We start from the raw sequence: 20,163 nt of genomic DNA, 5'->3' as shown, positions 1-20,163 counted from the left end.
AATGAAACTCCTGAGCACATGTACAGCATCTGTCAGAAGTATTTGCTCCACCTTGGACTTGTGTAATTATGTTTTCGACAGGCATGAACAGAGGAACTTAAACACCAGAGTAAAACATTCACTTTCCAATAATGAAACTAGAAAGGAACATTCTTAATAATACATTTTATTTAACAGCGCCTTTCTAAGCGCTCAAGGTCGCTTTACAGACCATAAAAGACAGATACATGGAACAGAAAAGGGTAAGCAGTTATAAAAAAATAATAAAAAATTACAGGAACTGTATTTACAAAAAAGCAAGCTGGAACAGATGGGTTTTGAGTCTAGTTTTGAACAGGGGGAGAGAGTCGACATTGCGGAGGTCAGGTGGGGAGCAGAGCGGCTGAAGGCTCTGGTCCCCAGGGTGACAAGTTGAGCTGGGGGTACAGTGAGGAGGATCTGAGGGAGCGGGAGGGGACGGCGATGTGAAGGAGTTCTGATAGATATGGGGGAGCAAGGTTATGGATGGCTTTGAAAGTATGGAGAAGGATTTTAGATTGTATTCTGAGTTGAACTGGAAGCCAATGGAGCTGCTGAAGAACAGGGTTATATGATGAAAAGAGGGGGTTCTGGTGAGGACACGAGCTGCTGAGTTCTGAAGAAGTTGAAGTTTACGGAGGGATTTTTTAACAGCTGATCAGGAGTGCCTAACACTATATCTCCAGGGCTGCCTTGTTGACAACTGTTGGATGGGTGCTTCACCAGTCACAGCTTTATGGAAGCATGGCAATATATTTGCCACTGTTTGAAAAAAGAAAAAAGAAAAAAATCACACAACATATTGGATGTGGGAGATTCTGAAGCCGGTTTTTATTTGGTGGTTCAGTGATGACTCAAACAAGACATATGGTTACTCATTGTGGTTCTAAATTGTTTTTTGGAATAATAATACACTGCTCCCCCCCTTACTTTTTTGCTTGGACTCACATAGATGAGGTCTAATGATAGGTCAAAAAAGAGTCATCATAGTCTCATGTCCGAGCCAGACAGGAACTCAGAAGACTCCGCCACTCATAAACAAGTATTTATGTCAAGCATTCCTTTTTTTATACTCACTCTTAGAATATCATGAATCACGTGGCATTTATTTTGACTGATCAAGGACTTATTGTGTTTTTCATTTCCCATTTTACTGAACTTTTTATATTCTCAGTGTCAGTTTATCATGCATGTGGTATTCCTCGAACGTGCCTTGGCTTAATTGTGAGTTTACATTGACCTATTAGAGTACTTTTTCCCCCGTAGAATAAAAAAGAATAAAATATAGACTGCCTTTAATTGTTACTACACATGTACAACAAGATTAAAAGCAATCCTCAGTAATACTGTATCATGTCTAGATTGTATATGTATATATTTGTATATTATACATGTATACTTCTAGATTGTTGCTCTGCCAGTTTAATTTCTTCACAGTCTTGGACCAAACAGGGACATGGAGATTTGTCATTTCTGTCCAGATGAAATTGTGACTGGCAGGAAATGGTTTCTCTCCGCAGGAAGGGATTAATGAAAATGCCAACAATGTTTTCTGTAATCTAGCCTATCTGTTTAATTTCAGTTTGAAAAGGATATGCATGGAGATTTAAAAAAAAAAAAAAAAAAAGGTTTATCCTTTCTCTTGGGCTACATTATGTCACTGATTAAACTACATATTTAGAGCCGAAATCAGCAGTCTTTTGTAGAAACAATTAATCAAGATGCTTAGCTTGCAGTGGAGCTCTGCCCCCAAGTGGCCAAACGAACAAAAAACAACAACAACAACAATAACAAAAAACCGTGGCGATGTTTAGTTGAAACAGGAGTTTCACTTTAAAACTCACCTTCTGTTATTCGTATCGCCTCAACCAAGATCCACGCGCTTATAGTATTTAATTATTCTTACGTGGGGATCATAATTCACACGGACATCCATTAACACAATTTTCATTATTCATTTCATCAACAGCGTTCATGTCCTTCAACCACGAACTTTGTATTTATTATATAGCCAATGATAGATGAATACATTTGACAAAAGAGAAATGGGCCTACATATTAACCTTTATGATCAAATACAAACGAATAACAGAAGAAAAAGTCATACGCAATAAAATAAAGAATAAATATATCTTACACAAACTTCGTGATTCCATTTTAAAGTTTGAGAAAGTGTGAAGCAAACTTTTTACAAAACAGACAGGCCATCTCATGAATGAAAAACCTTTTCCGGGTAAAGCATTTTGCCATAGCTTTAACCAATCACAGTCCGTACGTTTTGAGAGACACAACTATCCACCAATCAGTTTCATACTTGAGCGCTTTTATCCCGCCCCTAGACGGTAGCCATTGAATCGAATCGGAGGAGTTTCGACTTCGTTGTGGCGCCGTTGGCAAGCTGTAAGTAAGCTTTCTTTTCATGTTATATTTCTCTCTGTTCGTTTCTGTTGCTTTCATATCACTTTACTTGTACACGAGTATCAACGTACCTGCAAACCATAACAATATTAATGGTTGAACTGAATTGTATTTGGTTTCGTTACACATGAGGCAACATAGCTAACGTGGAAGCTAACTATAATCTTAGCTTGCTCCATTCAAATGAAACGAGCCTGGCTCGGCCTTGTCCTTGCTAGCAACACTCTGACCAGGAAGTGAAAACTTCTTTGACTTTTATTTTGTTTTTAAATAACACGAATTTGAAGTCGTGCAGCTTTTAGACTGATAACAAAAGTTAGCGCAAAGGTTAATAATAAGGACGAAGATACGCATGCCACTTGTTGATAGGTGTGGTAATTGTTAAGCTCTGTCGGGTAGCTAGAAGCTAGAATGTTGATACCGAACGTAGTTGACGTAACGTTAGCTTGGTGTTGTGTTGAAGTGTTCAGCCAGTCGAATAGTGTTTCCCTCCTGTTAAAATGATTTGCGCGCGCTCCGTGGTTAAGGCCATGGCATATTTGGTTCCGAAACGCACCTCGACGGGGACGCTGGATTCGATCCACCGCCGGCATAACGTTACTGCGCAAGCGCCAACACTAATATTTAGCAGCTAGCTAGCTATTAAGGCTAAATGCTAAGTTAAGACTTAGCTATAAGTTTAATCACTTCTTCGTGTATAATTACGGTAGTTATAAAATTGTAATTGCTGCATTTGGCATCATATTTATTCAGTACAACCCCGCAGAGAAACTAATTATGCTGCACTCTTATTTCTGTTTGTGTTCTAGTGTTTATGCTGTTTTAGCACTTCAGTTTCTGTGTAATGAAGTGTGCTATATAAATAAAAAGGCATTAAACCAGGGATCAAATAACCGCCTTTGTTGACGCATGCGCAGTACGCCCGTGTTGTCTACATTCTAGCATCTGCTTAGTGTCGTCTCGATTACAAGCTGTCTAATTCCTGATAATGACGTTATGGATTCACTATTTGCTCTCTCAGGGGTTACTTTCTGGTACTAAATGGTGTCTCACCATGTCTCTACCCCTTGTTTAGAGTACACTGGAGCAAAAATGGTCAAGATCTTCATTGGGAACCTGTCTCAGCACACTGAGAAGGAGGACATTGAAGCTCTATTTACCCAATATGGCACCGTGACAGAATGTGCCAAGTACAAAAACTATGCTTTTGTCCATATGGAAGACCGCAAGTCCGCCACTAAAGCCATCCGTGAGCTCCATCTCCATAAGCTGAATGGCAGACCAATAAATGTGGAGCCCAGCAGAGGGAAAGACCAGCACCCTGTGAAGCTTCACATCGCCAACGTAGAAAAGGGCTTCGATGATGAGCTCCGTGCCCTGTTTGAAGAGTATGGCACAGTCAGAGAGTGCGCCATTGTGAAGAACTTCGCCTTTGTACACATGGACAGTTCTGATGAAGCCATGGATGCCATAAAGGGCCTGGATAACACAGAGTTTCAAGGTAAGTCAATTTGATATTCTACTATGAATTTTAAAGGTTTGGAAGTTTTTGCGGTGTCGGTTGTATTCTGCCTTTTTTTTTAGATTTGAGGGACAATGATTTTCTCTCTCTCAGGAAAGCGCATACATGTTCAGATATCAAAAAGCAGACCCAGAGAGGAGGAGGAGTATCCGCATCCTCCGCCAGGCAGAGGAGGCTATTATCCTCCCCGCTTCCCTGGGGAGAGGCCCGAGCATCCTTACAGAGAGCGCATGTCCGCTTATGCACCTCTGCCTCCGCCGCCCCCTCCCCCGAGACGGCCATCGTATCCCGACCGTGGCTATGGCGAGCGCGATGCCTACGGGATGGTCGATTTCTATGAGAAATACAGAGCCCGTCCTTACAGCATGGCAGGCTACGATGGCAGGCGTTCCAGTGACCCCCCTCCTCCGCCTCCCCCCTCTGCACTGGTTAGAGAACGTCTCGGCATGGGTCCCCCTGACCCATACGACCGCCGTCCGCTCCCTCCCCCTCCTCCGTCCTACATGGCCAGGGATCGAAGCCCCATCAGACGAGCCCCACCTCCACCCGCTCCGTCAGCTGGTAACGGGTACTCCTACGAGCGGTCCCGGCTGTCCCCGCTGTCCAGGGCTCCAATGTACGCTCCTCCGATGTACGGAGCTCCTCGCCCAAGGGACTCCTTCTCAGAGAGAGGGCCGCCGCCGCCACCACCACGATATGCGCCCTATTAGGCACACAAGTGTAATTCAAGGTGAGAACAGAGAGTGGATGGCTCATGACATGTTACATCACACTGCTAGGAAATAGGCATTATTGATTAAAATCTTAAAGTAAAAATGTACGGAAATGTATTTGAGAGCTCAATCCGTAAGTTGAGGTAGAATCACGCTTTAAACCATCACCATCAGCCAGAGCTCTCAATACCTGCAGATTTAGTCCAGCCAAGAGCTCACTATACAACAACCTAGCAAGGCTGATAGAATCCTAAAATATTGCTGCAAAGATCAGTCTTGCGCGTATCCTGAGTAAAACGCGCTCCTTGACATGTCGTGTGCTCTCTTTCCAGGTTTAGAATATGACAAGATCGTCGTCGTCTGCTGATGTACGTGGCGCTATACATCCCCCTCGTCTATGGTGGATTGCGTTGCGTTTGCCTGAGACTTACTGGAGCCCCGTACTTAAAAACATGATTCCATGTCTACAGTTCACGTATTCTTCTGAGCTGTTTATGCCTTTTTTTTTTGTTCCTCTGCTTGTGTTACTGTTCAAATCCTTCAAAATGTTTTGCAGAATAGGATGATGGCTTAGGTACTTAGTCTATTTCAGTGTGACACAGTAGTGGTTATGGCCCAAATCTCATGCTCTTCAATCTTTCTAAATTAATACAGCCTCTGGCAAACTATGACATTTATAATAAGGGAAGTCAGTTAAATGAAACAATACAAAGTCTTTTGTAAACGGCATTACTGTGCTCACACTAAGGTTGGTTGATCTAAACTAGTTATAAAATACATGGTGTGGCAGGTTGTCCCATTTGCGTAACATGTTAGGCAAATCAAAAGTTCCAGGGTGGTTTTGTTCTTTTTACTCTTTATCTTTTCTTGCGAAAATAGAATCAATAGCATCATTATGTATGATTTTATTTACTTTTACAAGTTGCTTTTCATTTAAAGGCTTTTTAATAAACAAATCAAACCAAAAACTCGCTTTTAACTGTCAAATTATTCCTCGTGGGGGTAGGCCTTGTAACGACTCGGCAGGCTGCCGCCATTCACCAGAGCTGATCTAGTATTACTCAGGCGTTTCACTCTTAACACGCCACTCTCCACTCTAGAGTTCTCTGCTTGACACACGGTAGGTGATGTTTCGTCAGCCCTGTTCAATTCTTGTGAAAAATGCTGGGAAACACGTGAGACATTAGGTCTTTTGTTTGCGACTCCTGATCTGCTTTCCATCAAATTTGTGATGGTTCAAGTGAGCGAGCGACGCAAAGTGAGGAAATAATTTTGGAGCCGCTGTTCCCTAACGACGAGAGTTAAATTGACTACTACTTTCTTGAATCGTTGTCAGTAAAAACAAAAGTGTGCACTTCAAAGTAGATTTTTAATTCAGCTAATGAAATCTGCGGCTGGCCACAAATCCAGGAATGACGCATTGTTTTTGTTTTTTGATGCAGTGTCTGTCTGCCGCAACGCTTTGTCCCTGACACACACACACACACACACACACATCTGCTTCTTTCCTCAGTAACCGTTGTCCATTGCCTACCTTGTGTCGAGTTAATTAGTGGTGGTCCTAGAATTAGAACAATAATTGACCCGAGGCCCACGTTTCTGTGTTAAGTCTCAATTTGCATTCTTCATTTCCCTGTCATTGAGTTCACGCTACACATTAGTCAGTTTCCATTAGTTGTCTTTACTTTCAACGGTTTTATAAATGTGTAAGTACCACCAATTGCATGCAGTCTTGGTATTCTTAGTATGTGTGCTCTTTGTAGGTTGTTAGTGTCAATGCTGGAGATGCCAGCTCATGGTAAGTCATCCTCGGAAGGAAGGTGTGCGGCATCCTGTAGAAGAGAGGTGTGTATCTTTTAAACTTTACTACACAATGCTACTTACTTACAATGCTACTTGCAATTAATAGTCTTATGTCTCCCTCTTGTGTTATTTCATTCATACTGCAGTTTTCCCATACATTAGAAAAAAATCTATCTTTAAAGTTGTTGGAAGCCTTGACATTTGTATTTAATACACTCCAATTGTGCATCTTGCCAAAATGTTCAAGTGAGCTCAAAGGGAAATTAAATGTTTTCCTTTTTTATGTTACTACATTAGCCTAGATATGAGGTAATAAAGGTATAATAGTGTTGTGATGAGTGGAATTGCTGACCCCTTTTCTTTGTATACAGGTATGTCTCTGCTCTGCCAACTGTAACTGGTCTTTAAAATGAATTCAAAGGAGTTTGTGGTCTCTGAACAATACAAGAGGGATCAGATGGCCCTGTAGTCAAAGGTAGACCAGTGGGAGTTCACTATAGTATAGTCTCCAACAGATCTCGGTCTGTTTTGTGAGCTTTGAGAAGTGTCTTCTATTTCCGCAGGAGGAGGATTGACGGGTGACCTAGAGGGGATGTCCAGTCATCGGAAAAACCTGCACTGTAGCACCCTCGATAAAGTGTCAAACATGACGTAGACCCCCCTTCCGTCCCACCCACAGGAGTCTTCTAACCTACTGCGCCCCGACATGGGGGTCCCGGGTCTTGCCGCAGCTAAACAGGGGCTTGTGAGTCCTTGATTTTAAGGGGTGTAAGACCACCTTTTTAAAAACGACACACACACACACAGGTGGCCTTTATGTCAGCACTTCATTAATTTCTGTAAAAACTAAATGAAATTATTTTTTCAGAAGTTTGGATTATTATTTTAGGTATAACCGGACTAGAATCAATATTCACAGAGCCTTCCCGCTCTGCTAAACAGCCTCGTCCTGCATGAGAGAAGAATGCAGTTAAAACAAAGAGCTAATAAAACAATGGCCAAGTCTCCGGGAGAAGACAACACTGACTTTGTCTTAAAAATAAAAAAGAACCCTATCAAATGTATACGATTGTTAAAACTTAAACAACTATACATAATGCTGACAGAATTGTATTGCAAATTCCTTCAAATATTGGGGAAGTTCAAAATTCATAGGAATTGCTTGTTTACACAAATGTTATGCAGTTATTGTGCTCACTATTTGGGTTAATTCAACAGTTTAGTCAGTTCTGTGCTGTTATTGTTATGCATTGAATGTAAGTTGAAATATCCAGAAAATGTCTCTTAGTCAGGGGTGGTCCGTTTGCTCAATGATAGAAAAGGGATCCATAAAGGATCCAGTGGTCTGACCACCCCTCTCCACCTAACTTTGGTACTGTCCATATGGTCTGAAATGGGCTCTTGAAACCATTGCATTATATAGGCTTAATAGATTTGCAATTATATTGCAATATAGCCTACTTGCATACAGATAATTGTAGCACTTTTTGATAGAAATGTATTTGTAATGAGTTGTTTTTTATATTGATATAGATTTCAGTATTTTTGTTTCAGTTTGAAAAGTTTAAACCTGAGTAAATAAACATTTTTTTCTTCTCCTCAAAGTCTGAATCTATGTCTTAGCTGTCTTGTCTTAATCAAGCGATGTTCTACTATGCATCATACAAAGACTCTTTTAACGTTTATATTTTTGGGGTCATTTCAGTCCTAGATATGTATGGATAGCTGACAGCTGAAGACATGAAGGGCGTGGGGGGGGGGGATGACATGCAGCAAAGAGCCACAGGGTGGAGTCAAACCCGTGACCACTTCTATAGCTGTGCATGAGCTAACCCTAAGAGGATTTACCAAAGAGAGACAATGTGGTACTACAAAATACAGTTTTTACTCAAAATCAGCTGTTATGTCTACAAAAACAGTGAATGTCCTTAAATGGCAGTACAGTGTGCTTGTATCACACAAGCGGCCACTTGATTAATAACATTTGACAATGTCCTTTTATGACTTAAAATAGACATGCTTGTTCTGCAGTGGCTAACACCATTCTGTTTTTTGAGGTGATAAAATTGAAAGGAACTCCTCCCCAGATCTGCCAAAGAGTGAGAAGTGTCATGTTCTCCGTTCCCCTTTTGGAAGTTTTGTTTGCTCACTGAAGTCACGGAGTTTAACCGGGCCTTTCTTTAAGTTCCCTCCCTTCTTGTCTGACTCTGGTTACGGTAATCATGGGTGTTGTTTAGGGTGTCATCACAGTGTTGATGACCGGAGGTGGTGCCGTCTGCATCACAAAGATCACGCTGTTGCAAACTTTTATGACTTTGGTACTTCCTGAAGCCAGTTAACAACTGCAATAAGACTGCACTTCCACTTTAATGACTAGATCAAGATTTCACATTGCATTTCCTGCTTGTATATTCAATATAATAAGATTAGGATTCACCAAACCAACTGGACGTTGGTCTTAGATTTATTTAAAACAATAGTGTTCTATCTTCATAGCACCAGCAACTTTGGACTAGTTTTTTTTTTTTGTCTGATCATGTCATCCTGAGTAGAAAATCAGTATGTCTCCACACCTGCTCTGATATTAGTGGTGGAAAGTTATTTTTTTAAGTACAATGTTTCCATTTTTATGTAACTTTATTCCATTTCAGATAGAAACATTGCCCATTTTAATTTCATTTATTTTTATTAAAGATTAGTCCTCGGGCATTTTATAGAGGACAGCTGAGGACATGAAAGGGGAGGGGGGAGGATGACTATATATGGGCGCGCACTCTGCCAGGTGATTAACCTATTGTTTTTATAACAATCCCATCTTATATATTATACACTAATATAACAGGGCACATGCATTAGAAATGTATTTTTCTGATGGTCCTGTTCATAAGTGAAGTTTTGGATGTAGAACTTTAACTCGTAATCACTGGTAGAAGAAGTATTCACATCTTTCACTTAAGTAAAAGTAGCAATACTACAGTGTTAACATACTTTAGTAAAAGTCCTGCATTCAAACTCTGAAGTACAAAAATACTAGCATCAAAATATACATACAAAAAGTACTCCTAATGCAGATTGGCCCATTTTCAGACTCTTTATTTGATTACTTTGTATACTGCTGGGTAGCGTAATGCAAAAAAACAATAATAATTGATTAGTTTATATATATGTTTTATACTTAAGATTCATATTTTTGTATTATTGATCCATATCTGCAAAGTAACTAGTAACTTTAACTGTTAAGTAAATGTAGTGGAGTTAAACATACAATATTTCCCTCCGAAAAGTAGTGGAGTAGAAGTAGAAAGTGCCATACAAATAGCATAAAGCCTGTCAAAACTGTACTTAAAAAACGTAAGTAATTGTAGTTTAAAGCCTACTTGCGGTAAGTAGAATACTTCCATCTTCCACCACAGAGTGAAACAGAAAGTGCACAACTTTCCAAGAATTTGATGCCAAGAGAGGCGTACACATTGTGTACATTTTATATTTCTGTTGTTTTGTCTACCACGGTACACTGAGCTCACACTGAAAGATGAAGTGATTTTATCTCAAGCAAATATGGACAAACCTGTTTCTGAAGATGAAGATGATAAAATGGCTGAAGAAACGGTATTAAACAAAAAAAAGACACTTTAATGTGCTCAAGATGAAAATGTAGATACAAAATTATTTTATAAGTAGCTGTTATTATAATAAGATCACAGCTTTGTAACTTACATGGAGTAATAGAGTAGCATAATGCAAAATAATACATAAATAATAATACTATGATTTCACATTACAAGGATGGATCCAGAACTAGTCCGCTTTAACTCTAATGTAACACCTACACTGTCCTTTGTAGTTCATCAAATACAAGTCAATAACAAAGTCCCATCAGGAATTATACATGAGAGTCTCATCGGTCTCAAGGGGGCCAAGGAGGCCTACTCTGAGATCACCTGGAAGACTAGGACTGTTCATCCCACTTGAGCCTGTTTCCATGACAGGGGTCATACTAGGCACCCACATGCATGTCTCTCTGGACGGAGGCACTGCCAGCACCTCGAAGTCCACCTCGAAGCTCCCCTTGGCCTCGCCAGACTCACGGCAGATCAGGATCTCATACTCTCCGAACTGGATCAGGGCCTTGTCCGGGAGATCCATCCTTTCCAGGTAGCCCAGCGCCGAGCTGTTCACTGACAGCCGTCCCCTCTGGCTCAGGTTCTGGACGGTGAACAGCAGGTCCGGGCTCTGGGCTGTGCGGTAGGCGTGGAGGGCCAGCTGCTTGCGGGACACCCGGCTGTCGAGCAGGGAGAAGGTGCAGGCCTGGGGGTCGCGTCCCAGCCTGAGAGGCTCGTCCGCGGAGTGTTTGCTGTTGTTCCCCAGAGGAAGCAGCCCGAAAAAGCCCTTACAGCTCTGCTGAGGGTGGTACAGTTTGATGTGGAGACGAGTCAGGAGGTCCTCCTCTGTCTCCATTGTCTGGGACACATTCATCATGAAGAAAAAAATCAAATAAAAGCTCCTGATGAAAGAGCTAGATTAATCTATTGACTTTCAGTGATGAAAGGCTGTTGGGAAAGAAGAAAAGGAGTCCAGTGAGGCGGTTCAGCAGTCAAGGCAAAAGTAAAGTTAAATACGTTTATTTGTGTATGTGACTTACCTGAACGTTGACGATTTTAATTTAAAGAAATATCTAGACCCGGATACAGAAAAGATAGATCCAATGTAGAGTATTCTAAGCACGAGCTGACTTAGTAACGGTGCTGCTGCTCAGAAAGATAACAATAGGATCGACCGGTCTTTCCAACTTGTTTTCTTTCTACTCTGGAGTTTCGTCACTCCTAGAAGACCCAGCGCAATGCTGCTTTCAAGTACAAATCCGGGGAAAAAAACAATGGTTGCGAAATGTGGATGAGGTTGAGCTGTGGTGAAGGGGAATCTCTGTAGGCTCTGTGGGATTTTCATTTCATTTTGTTTACATGAGGTGAACATCCATGGACATTCTGTTCAACACGTGTGTGCGTGTGTGCGCGTGTGTGTGTGTGTGTGTGTGTGTGGGGGGGGATACGAATGTTAGTAGCAATTTGTCAGTCCAGCAACGCAATTTGCTATTAACACACAAATACAAGGTCAGTGGACCACTCTGAATCCACACATATTTTTGATGAAGAATAACTGAAAAAAATTGAATGCCAAATGCCATGACATTGGTTCCATTAGTGCTGAAACTATTAATTTTTTAGCTGATTAGCAGTTAATTCATCAACTACAATGTTGCTTACGAATGAATCGTCTTTTATCAAGCTAACTGGCAACATTTCATTCCGTTTCATGCTCCTGAAATATGATTATTTGCTGATTTCTCTGTTTTTGTATCATTCTAAGATGAACGTACTTGAGGTTCAGACTGCTCCTGGGAAAATCGTAATAGGCCTATTTCATTCTCTTACGTTCTTGTAACTTATTTTTATTGATTTGTAGGCCTACCAATGTTTATTTGTTTAGTTCTCTTATCAAATTGATTGCTGTTCTCTAACATACAATTTGACATGAGCGCCTGAACGTAGCATTAGAGCCACGAAAAGTCCCTGCTGATGCAACTTAAAACAGAAAGGAAGTCGCTCTCTGCATGGTTTCAAATTCCTCCTGACTTTAAATACATCCATGCCATAGACCCATGCCCAGACCCTGCAGCATATACCCAGACAGGGTAAACCCCTAGACTGTTTATTAATATTAATCCATATTAACAGTCTAGGGGTGATCTGCCGACGATTTGATTTCGGCCTGAAGATTGATTTTGGTAGCATATACCCCCCCCCCCCCCCCCCCCCATAATAATAAGAAACCAAGCCCTGCTATAAAATGAAGTGTTTCACTACGAGAAATAGTGACCGTTACTATAGTTACTGTCACTATTTCTCATAAAACTAACTTACTTGCATTCCTTTTAGTGGCAGGTAACTACATGGATTAAAAAGGGAAAAGTGGCCGAATTGATTATTATTACCAGACTCGTTTTTAATTTTAAGAAATATATAGGCCCAGATGTTTTTTCTCCGTCTACAGACAATCTACACCGAATGTAGAGTATTCTAAGCAAGAGCTGATTTATAACGGTGCTGCTGCTCAGGAAGATAACAATCCACCGGTCTTTCCAACTTGTTTTCTTTGTAGGCTACTCCCCAGTGCCATGCTGCTTTCAAGTACAAATTCGGGAAAGAAATGAGATTCAGGCTGAATCTCTTTTTTTAGGGATAGGGTTTTTCCATGACCCTAACCCCTCAGGACATGCATGTGGAAGGGGATTTCAGCCAAGCCAGACCAAAACACCATGATGACGTAGTAGCTACGGCTCCCATTGGTTCTCAAACTCTGGTACAAGTACCACTGGTGGTCCGCGTGCTCCCTCTAGTGGTACACGGACAGTACCTTTGATGTTCCCTTAAATCATCCATTATAGGCTGCGTTCAAGAACCGAGTGCGCATGCATAGATCCATGATTAGTTACGAGCACATTTATACTTTACAATTTAAAACAAAATGATTCCAAGAGGAAAGTCTTAGTGGTATTCACATTTGGAAGATGTAAAATGGAAACATACATTTTGTATTTCTAACTAAGTAAAATCAATTCATAAATATAAATAAATAAATACATTTGACACAATCTAGTTAATGAATTCTGTAATATCTAAATATATGGATGTTAATAGCTCCTGTTCTTTTTGTGGACGCACTGATGGAAACTTGTTTCCATTTTTTTCTTTCAATGTGGAGCTATTATGAAATTTTGGTCTGATTTAGATTATTTCACTTTTCATCCCCCCCCCCACCCCCCCACCCCCAGGGTCATTCATACTTTTTACTTTAAAGGATGAAATATGTTATTTTGACAATAGGAAAGATACATCTCTAATTTATGTGGATACCTTTTTTACTTTACTAGGGACATTTTTCCTCCACAAACAAAAATATATATATATTTTTTAATGGAATTTAAGTTGCTTCTTAAACTTCATGTGATCATTTGATTAAGAAAAAAAAGCTAAACATTTATAGACTGTTATAAGAATGTATTTGATGAGCTTCCTTAACACTACATTAGTTATTTTTTTTGTTATTTCATATTGTTGTGAAATGAACACGTTTATAGTGTGGTTGTGTATGTGTGTATGTATGTTTGTGTATCTTGTTATAATTGTATATTTTTACAATATCATTTCGTTTTCATCCCTAATTTACTTACTTTTCCACATTTACTTATTATTTGAATATTATCTGATCAGCAATGTGAATTCTTTAGTGTGTTTTTGTTTAATGTAGGTTCTTTATGTGTATATATATATATATTTTATGTGATGTGTATTTCGTTTGTTTTTGCTCTCAGACGTGATTGTGTATTCCAATCTGACTTTTATTGTAGTTGATTGTAATTGATAATTGAATTGATGAAACAAGGTATTTAACCCTTCTGTTGTCCTCGGGTCAAATTGACCCGTTTCAAAGTGTTTTATGTCAGAAATATGGATTTCTTTCAACCATATTGTCCAAAAATAACATGGATGATTCCATACAACATTCTTCAGGTAAAATTAATGATTACTTTTGTTGAATTTTTTGGGTGTTTTATTTATTCTTATGGCATTTGAATTTTTTTTTTTTTTTTTTATGGCTTAAAAACAGTATCCGGACTAAACTTTGACTGAACATCAACATCCTCTGATCTTAACTATTAGTCAAAATAATTCGTACTTTCTGCCTTTTTTAACTAAAAACATATGTATAATTCAATATAAATGAGGTTTATTCACCATGAATTCCAAGAGTAAGTGGAAAACCTATTATTAAACCAGGTCATGTTTTTAAAAAAGCTCCAAAAGCATGGAAAAAGTGACAAAAAAATTGGAAAAGCACAAAAAAAAAGTTCATGGTTAACGTGAAGACAACACAAGGGTTAAAAAAAGAAATAAAACAATAACATTACAATTGTTAGTCAACTTTTTGATCCAAATGATAAATTATACGAATATTCAGAATTCCCAAAAAGATATCAAATTCCGGTAACTGGCCAGGAATATTTTATTATTTTTGATAATATTGTTAAAGGGTAATAATCTCCCACAACCACTTCCTCATCTAATCAAATTCACTAATACTACTTTAGGTGGTTTTGTGCTTCTCAGTAGAAAATCACAGTATTAATAGGAAAATTAGAGCTTTATTCCAGACTCACATTGTTACTATTCCCTATGTTATTCCATACTGGAATGGTATAGTGGAGAATATTCCTTGGAAGAAAGTGTGGTCCTTCAAATACCTTGTTACTAATAAAGTGAGAGAAGTTTTTTTTTAAACTACTGCACAGGTTTTACCCAGCAACATCATTCCTTAAAAGAGACAAACAAACAGGATATTGAGTCTGACTGATGTTTTGTAATAGCACTGATGAAAATGTGTCACACCTTTTCTGGAGTTGTCCCCATACAGTAACATTCTGGTCAGAGTTCCTAAAATTCATTCACATAATAAACCCAGATTTTTAATTATTTTGCTTTAAGGATGTTTTCTTTGGTATGTTTGACTTTGAAGCTGAATATGAACGGTAGACATTTCATTATAAATATTTTATACCACATTAATAGGAGCAGATTCAGTGGTTTTAACCCATTCTTTTCTGGTTTTGTGACTGAGTTTAGAAAATTGCAACGATTCAATTAAGTAGGCCCTACTCAAAAAATACTAAGAACTCTGGTTTCATATGAAGATTTAATAACGTGGTTTGTTTTCTTTTTTCTCTGCCTACCAGCCTGTCCACCTAAGCCTAAGAGACTGTGGCTGTACCCCTGTATGCTGTGTATGTTTTCTTATTAATTAATTAGTCTCACACTAATGTGACTCGCCTGATTTGGATTTGGAAAACCGGGAAAAAAAAGAAAAAAAGAAAACCCGTTAACGGTAAACGTTTGTGACCACGACATTCCCTGTACCCTCCTGGACAGTGGGTGGCGATGTGCCCATGATCCGGGACAAAATAACCGATGAAAGACAGAAGAAGAAAAGGCAGGCGAGAAAAAAAGCAAACGGAAGTCAGCATCCGCCATTCGGCTAAAGAACAGCTTTCAACAAGATTTTGAGTACTTTGTAGGGGACGCCTGGTAAAAAAAACAAAACAAAAAAGGTAACCAAAATGCACACGCGTGTGTCTTCACATTTACAATTTTTCAGCATTTAATACTCATGAAATGTTTACTAACGTTGTTAGTTAACGTTTAAATGGCTGTTAGCCGGCTCGCTGCTTTACGTTTTCAGTAATATAGACAGCGGGGCTTTGTGTAATAGCGTGGCTGAAGCTAACCGTAGCTAACAGCTAGCTAGCACTAGCCACTTTGCAAAACCAATACCAGAAATTGTTTAAATATAGGTAATAATCCTCAGTGCGTTATAGCAAAAATAATCATAGAAACGTTTTGATATTGAAATAAGCAATGTGAAGGTAACTGGTGTATAAAAAGAGTCAGTTAAAGCTAGCTAGTTGACTTGCTGCGTTCATTAGACTGACGCCAGCCATTTTGCAGTGAACGGGCTAACTGGGAGCAGGTAACTAGTACCATAGAAAATGACTTAGGCATACTTGTTTTTTATGGTATAACACCAAATGACAAAGAATAAACGGTGTTCATTTTAACTAGGTGTTTTTGTTTTGTCTCATCTTATGTCATACGCACTCCCTTTTCTCTCATTTGCTCTGAAATAGATCTTTAACAATGGTGAAGATATTTGTGGGAAATCTGCCTCGAGAAGCAGACCAGGAGGAAATCAAGGCACTCTTTACTGAGTACGGCACTGTCACAGAATGTGCCATCATCAAGAACTACGCCTTTGTCCACATGGATGACCGCAAAGATGCCACCAAAGCCATTAAGAATCTGCACCTCTACAAGCTTCACGGCACTCCAATCAACGTGGAGGCCAGCCACGGGAAGAACCAGGGCGCAGTCAAACTGCATGTAGCTAATGTAGAAAAGGGAGCTGATGACGAGCTCCGAGCTCTTTTTGAAGAGTATGGCTCAGTCACAGAGTGTGCTGTCGTCAAGAATTTTGCTTTTGTACACATGTCTAACTCTGAAGAGGCCATGGATGCCATTAAAGGACTGGACAACTCTGAATTTCAAGGTAAAGAAGGGATATTATGTAAAACAAGTAAAGATGTGGTTGTGACACATTTTTAGTTGCGCCAAATTATTTAACTTTTTTTCTCCCCTTTTGTGTCTATGTTTGTATTCAGGCAAACGCATCCATGTTCAGATTTCTAAGAGCCGTCCCAGACATGACGAACGGGATGACTACCCCCCTCCTCCCCCAGACAGGGGTGGCTATTGGCCCCCTCGTTACCCGGGAGAGAGGCACGACCTCCCCCCTCCACCCAGCTACATGAGAGGCCGCCTCAGCCATTTACCCCCAGGTTACCCTGCTCCTCCGCTGCCACCCCCTCCCCCCCGACGATCCGTTTATCCTGAACGACCCTATGAGGGTGAAAGGGAGAGATACGGCGTGGTAGATTACTATGAGAAGTACAGAGCCCGTCCGTATGGCATGGCCTATGAGGATCAACGTGCTGGCGCCCCTCCTCCTCCCCCTCCCCCCTCAGCCGTCGTCCGAGACCGTCTTATGACCTCGTCGCTTGATCCCTATGAGCGTCGTCCTCTCCCACCTCCTCCGTCCTCGTACTACGCCCGAGATCGCAGTCCCCTCCGGAGAGCGCCTAGCGCGCCTATGCCCCCTGCCAGTAATGGCTACTCCTACGAGCGCTCTCGACTCTCCCCGGTTTCCCGGGTCCCGGCATACGGAGTTCCACGCGCCAGGGACCCCTACGCAGAACGGCTGCCTCCGCCACCGCCTGCACGCTACGCTTATTAAGCAAGGCCCTGGCATGTGAAGGTGAGAATAGGTCTGAGGTAGACTGGTGTTCATATCTTTATTTGAAATGCGTCCCTTTTTAAAGGCAGAGGCAGCTTGTGACTTATCCTGTACACCACAGATCTTGTGGGGGAAAAACAAGGTTTGCGTGCGTAAAAAAAAAAGTCCAATTCAACAAGTTGTAAATTTGTTGGTAATGCACACCTTTGCACGAACTTGGATTGCAGCTAATATTAGTTTTCAATGTGTGGAGTAATGCGACAAACAAGACCGTTCGGTCTGGGATCTCTGTTACTGAAGAACCACTCGAGACACAGAACTCCACATGTACACAGCTAAGATGGAACAACGTGCTTTGTGTAAACAGTTGCAGACAGTTCATTTGTGTCATTTGCTCTTTTTTCAGGATCGTCGTCCGACTGCGTCGCCGCTCGCCGCCTCCTGATGCACGTGACACTATCCTCTTCCTGTCTGTGGCTGAGCGCGTTACGTTCACCTGCGACGCTCACAGGAGGAACTGAATTGCCGACGTCCTCGTCTGTTTTTGTTTTTATTTTGGGAAAGCTTTTACTCGTTTTTCCCCCACCCCTGATTGTTTTAGTTTGTTATTGTGCTGTAGTATTTTTTTTTTATGCTTGACGTCTGAATTAGGCGTTTTTTTTTATTTGTACTTTTACGTTGAACAAAATTAGTATTCTGATGTTGTGTGTGTGACCTTTAGAAAGCTGAAGAATTTCAGTAGTCTCTAGGCGATACTTGTGACTGTAGATTTAACTGAACTGAATCATGTTTAGTATTAAATCTAATATGCACGTTGGTTCCATCATGTTACGCATTCCCATCGCAAACCAAACCTCAATGTGGCGGTGCTGTGAAAAGTTAAACTAAGACGTATGAGTTTAACACATGTAGAAAGTAACTGTTAATAGGACGGTCACCGCAAAGCGTTCACATGTACCTGTCCATTGTCGAACTTGTTTTTAATAAACGGATTTGTGCAGTAATGTTGTTCACATGTGCCCAAAATCATGCTCCGCGCTAAAACACCATCTGTGTCACCACTTAAATTTATTCGAAAACTGCTTAAATCTTCGAAAAAATAAGCATGTTCCATAATCAATGATTATCCGTTTTTAATTAATGAAATCACGTGTAACAAACTAGTTCAAGTCGTCACGCTGATTAAATATCTCTGTTCATAATTCATCAGCGTACCTTTTTTAGCTTGCCCCCTTCAGAGCCAAAATTTGGAACATGTTCACATTTGAGCATAAGTGAAGAAGGGTGTAACACACTCCTGCCATTCTCCCACCTGAGCTCATAGGTGAGACTAGTTTACCATGAATCTGGGGGAAGATGACATCAAAGGCTGCTGGAGACCTTCAGAGTCAACAGGTAAGTCAAGGGCTTTAAGGACTACTGAAGTAGAAAGTATTACAGACAGCACATAGTCACATTGAACTTCTCTTGGTAAATGTTAGTTTACTATTAACTACAGAGGTTTGTAGCCCTGGGGTCTGTTTCAGGAAGGAGGTTTAACAAACTTAAGAGTCTAACCCTGAACTTTCAGTTGATTTAACCTGAGATGGGAATTGGAGTTATCGCTTCCAGAACCGCAGATTTGAGTTGGTTCAATCAACTCTTGAGTAGGTTGACTCAGAACTAATAAACCAAATAAAAAGTCAGCATGAATGGAGCCATGATACTACGATTCAACATGGTAACAACCACAAACTGGCAGGCGGTGTAACTGCGCGAAGAGAGTGCAGATTTGAGTCAAGTAGTGGCCTAGTAAGTAGTAGCCTACAAGATGCCGGCAAGAGGCGTCTGTAATGTCAATACAGTAAAAATGGACCTACATAACAAAGTTAGTTCACTGCTGGCTACAAGTAAGCATCAAACATGAAGGTTGTCAGGTGAATGGGGTTTTGAGCTTAGTAATCAAACAACAGCAGATAGATTAGATACCTAAAAGGTTTTTGAAAGGATTTCCATCTTCTCTTTGTAATGAAGTTTATTTTATGGACATCACAAATTGCAGTATGTCACGTTATGCTTTAAACTGTTCAATCTGAGTATTCTCAACTCACATTGAGCAGCGACAGGCGGAAAACACTCATATGCACAGACTGAATTTGAACTTGTATTTATTAAATTGCATCACCGCGACTGCAGTGAAATAGAATTGGTGTGGCAGTGGGCTCTAATAGTGTATTAATTTTGAGAAAATAAGGAAATTAATACTAATCCCATTCTGTGGTTGTGGCACCACTAACAATTATGATTTACAATCACTTATTTCTTTTTATTGTCTCTTACTGGTTTGTGTCCAGGCAATTCTACAGAAGTGTTTTAGAGCGAGTTACACTCTTCTGACGGCGCTTGGCTACAATTAAGCTTTATTAATATTTGCTGCTTAAACAATGTAAAGAAAACTGCCGTTTGCAAAAAAAGAAAGTAATGCAGCACAGACTCTGCTGGGATCTAGAGTGGGTGACGTTAGTCATATGGGGACGGATAAGGTTATGTAGGTTACATAACTGATAGACTGGGAAGAAAAAGACATTGTTCAAAAAGGTAGTTATCTGAAAATGAAAATACATCTGTAGTCGGGGCATTAATATCATCTCCCGACATATGTTTATCTCCATGCGAAGTAATAATGCTTCTTCATCAACGGGACTGTCGACAAAATGGAAATGCCGTGTTTTGAGAAAACGTATAGTCTGCCTAACATGGTTAATAAACCAACATGTTTTTTATTCATGCAGATAAACCGTGCTAAAA

General features: G+C 40.3%; 3 protein-coding genes across 6 annotated transcripts; 2 read left to right on the top strand and 1 right to left on the bottom strand.

The window, feature by feature from the left end:
* Positions 1-2,316: 2,316 nt before the first annotated feature.
* Positions 2,317-6,944, top strand: LOC116707070 (RNA-binding protein 4B). 4 transcript variants are annotated; one of them, XR_004336399.1, is made up of 5 exons: positions 2,317-2,418; positions 3,512-3,937; positions 4,052-4,688; positions 6,435-6,516; positions 6,846-6,944. XR_004336399.1 is itself a non-coding variant. In XM_032544225.1 (4 exons), exons 2-3 carry the CDS (start codon positions 3,529-3,531, stop codon positions 4,666-4,668), a joined length of 1,026 nt encoding a protein of 341 aa, XP_032400116.1. In that variant the 5' UTR covers positions 2,317-2,418; positions 3,512-3,528; the 3' UTR covers positions 4,669-4,688; positions 6,435-6,733. The 4 variants fall into 4 exon arrangements, 2 of the variants coding, with proteins under 2 accessions (XP_032400116.1, XP_032400114.1); XR_004336398.1 differs by having other exon boundaries at positions 6,777-6,944; XM_032544225.1 differs by lacking the exon at positions 6,846-6,944 and having other exon boundaries at positions 6,435-6,733.
* A 3,137-nt stretch (positions 6,945-10,081) lies between these two features.
* LOC116707086 (TRAF-interacting protein with FHA domain-containing protein A) lies at positions 10,082-11,331 on the bottom strand. Its single transcript, XM_032544246.1, has 2 exons — positions 11,117-11,331; positions 10,082-11,024 (listed from the first exon to the last, which is right to left on the bottom strand). Exon 2 carries the CDS (start codon positions 10,951-10,953, stop codon positions 10,351-10,353), a length of 603 nt encoding a protein of 200 aa, XP_032400137.1. The 5' UTR covers positions 10,954-11,024; positions 11,117-11,331; the 3' UTR covers positions 10,082-10,350.
* A 4,148-nt stretch (positions 11,332-15,479) lies between these two features.
* On the top strand, positions 15,480-18,380 carry LOC116707069 (RNA-binding protein 4B). Its single transcript, XM_032544222.1, has 4 exons — positions 15,480-15,637; positions 16,214-16,632; positions 16,745-17,397; positions 17,783-18,380. Exons 2-3 carry the CDS (start codon positions 16,224-16,226, stop codon positions 17,374-17,376), a joined length of 1,041 nt encoding a protein of 346 aa, XP_032400113.1. The 5' UTR covers positions 15,480-15,637; positions 16,214-16,223; the 3' UTR covers positions 17,377-17,397; positions 17,783-18,380.
* Positions 18,381-20,163: the final 1,783 nt, after the last annotated feature.

This window comes from Etheostoma spectabile, chromosome 19, assembly GCF_008692095.1.
Source record: "Etheostoma spectabile isolate EspeVRDwgs_2016 chromosome 19, UIUC_Espe_1.0, whole genome shotgun sequence".
NCBI classification, from domain to species: domain Eukaryota; kingdom Metazoa; phylum Chordata; class Actinopteri; order Perciformes; family Percidae; genus Etheostoma; species Etheostoma spectabile.
The sequence above is the reverse complement of the archived record's forward strand: the minus strand, read 5'-3'. Positions and strand labels throughout refer to the sequence as shown.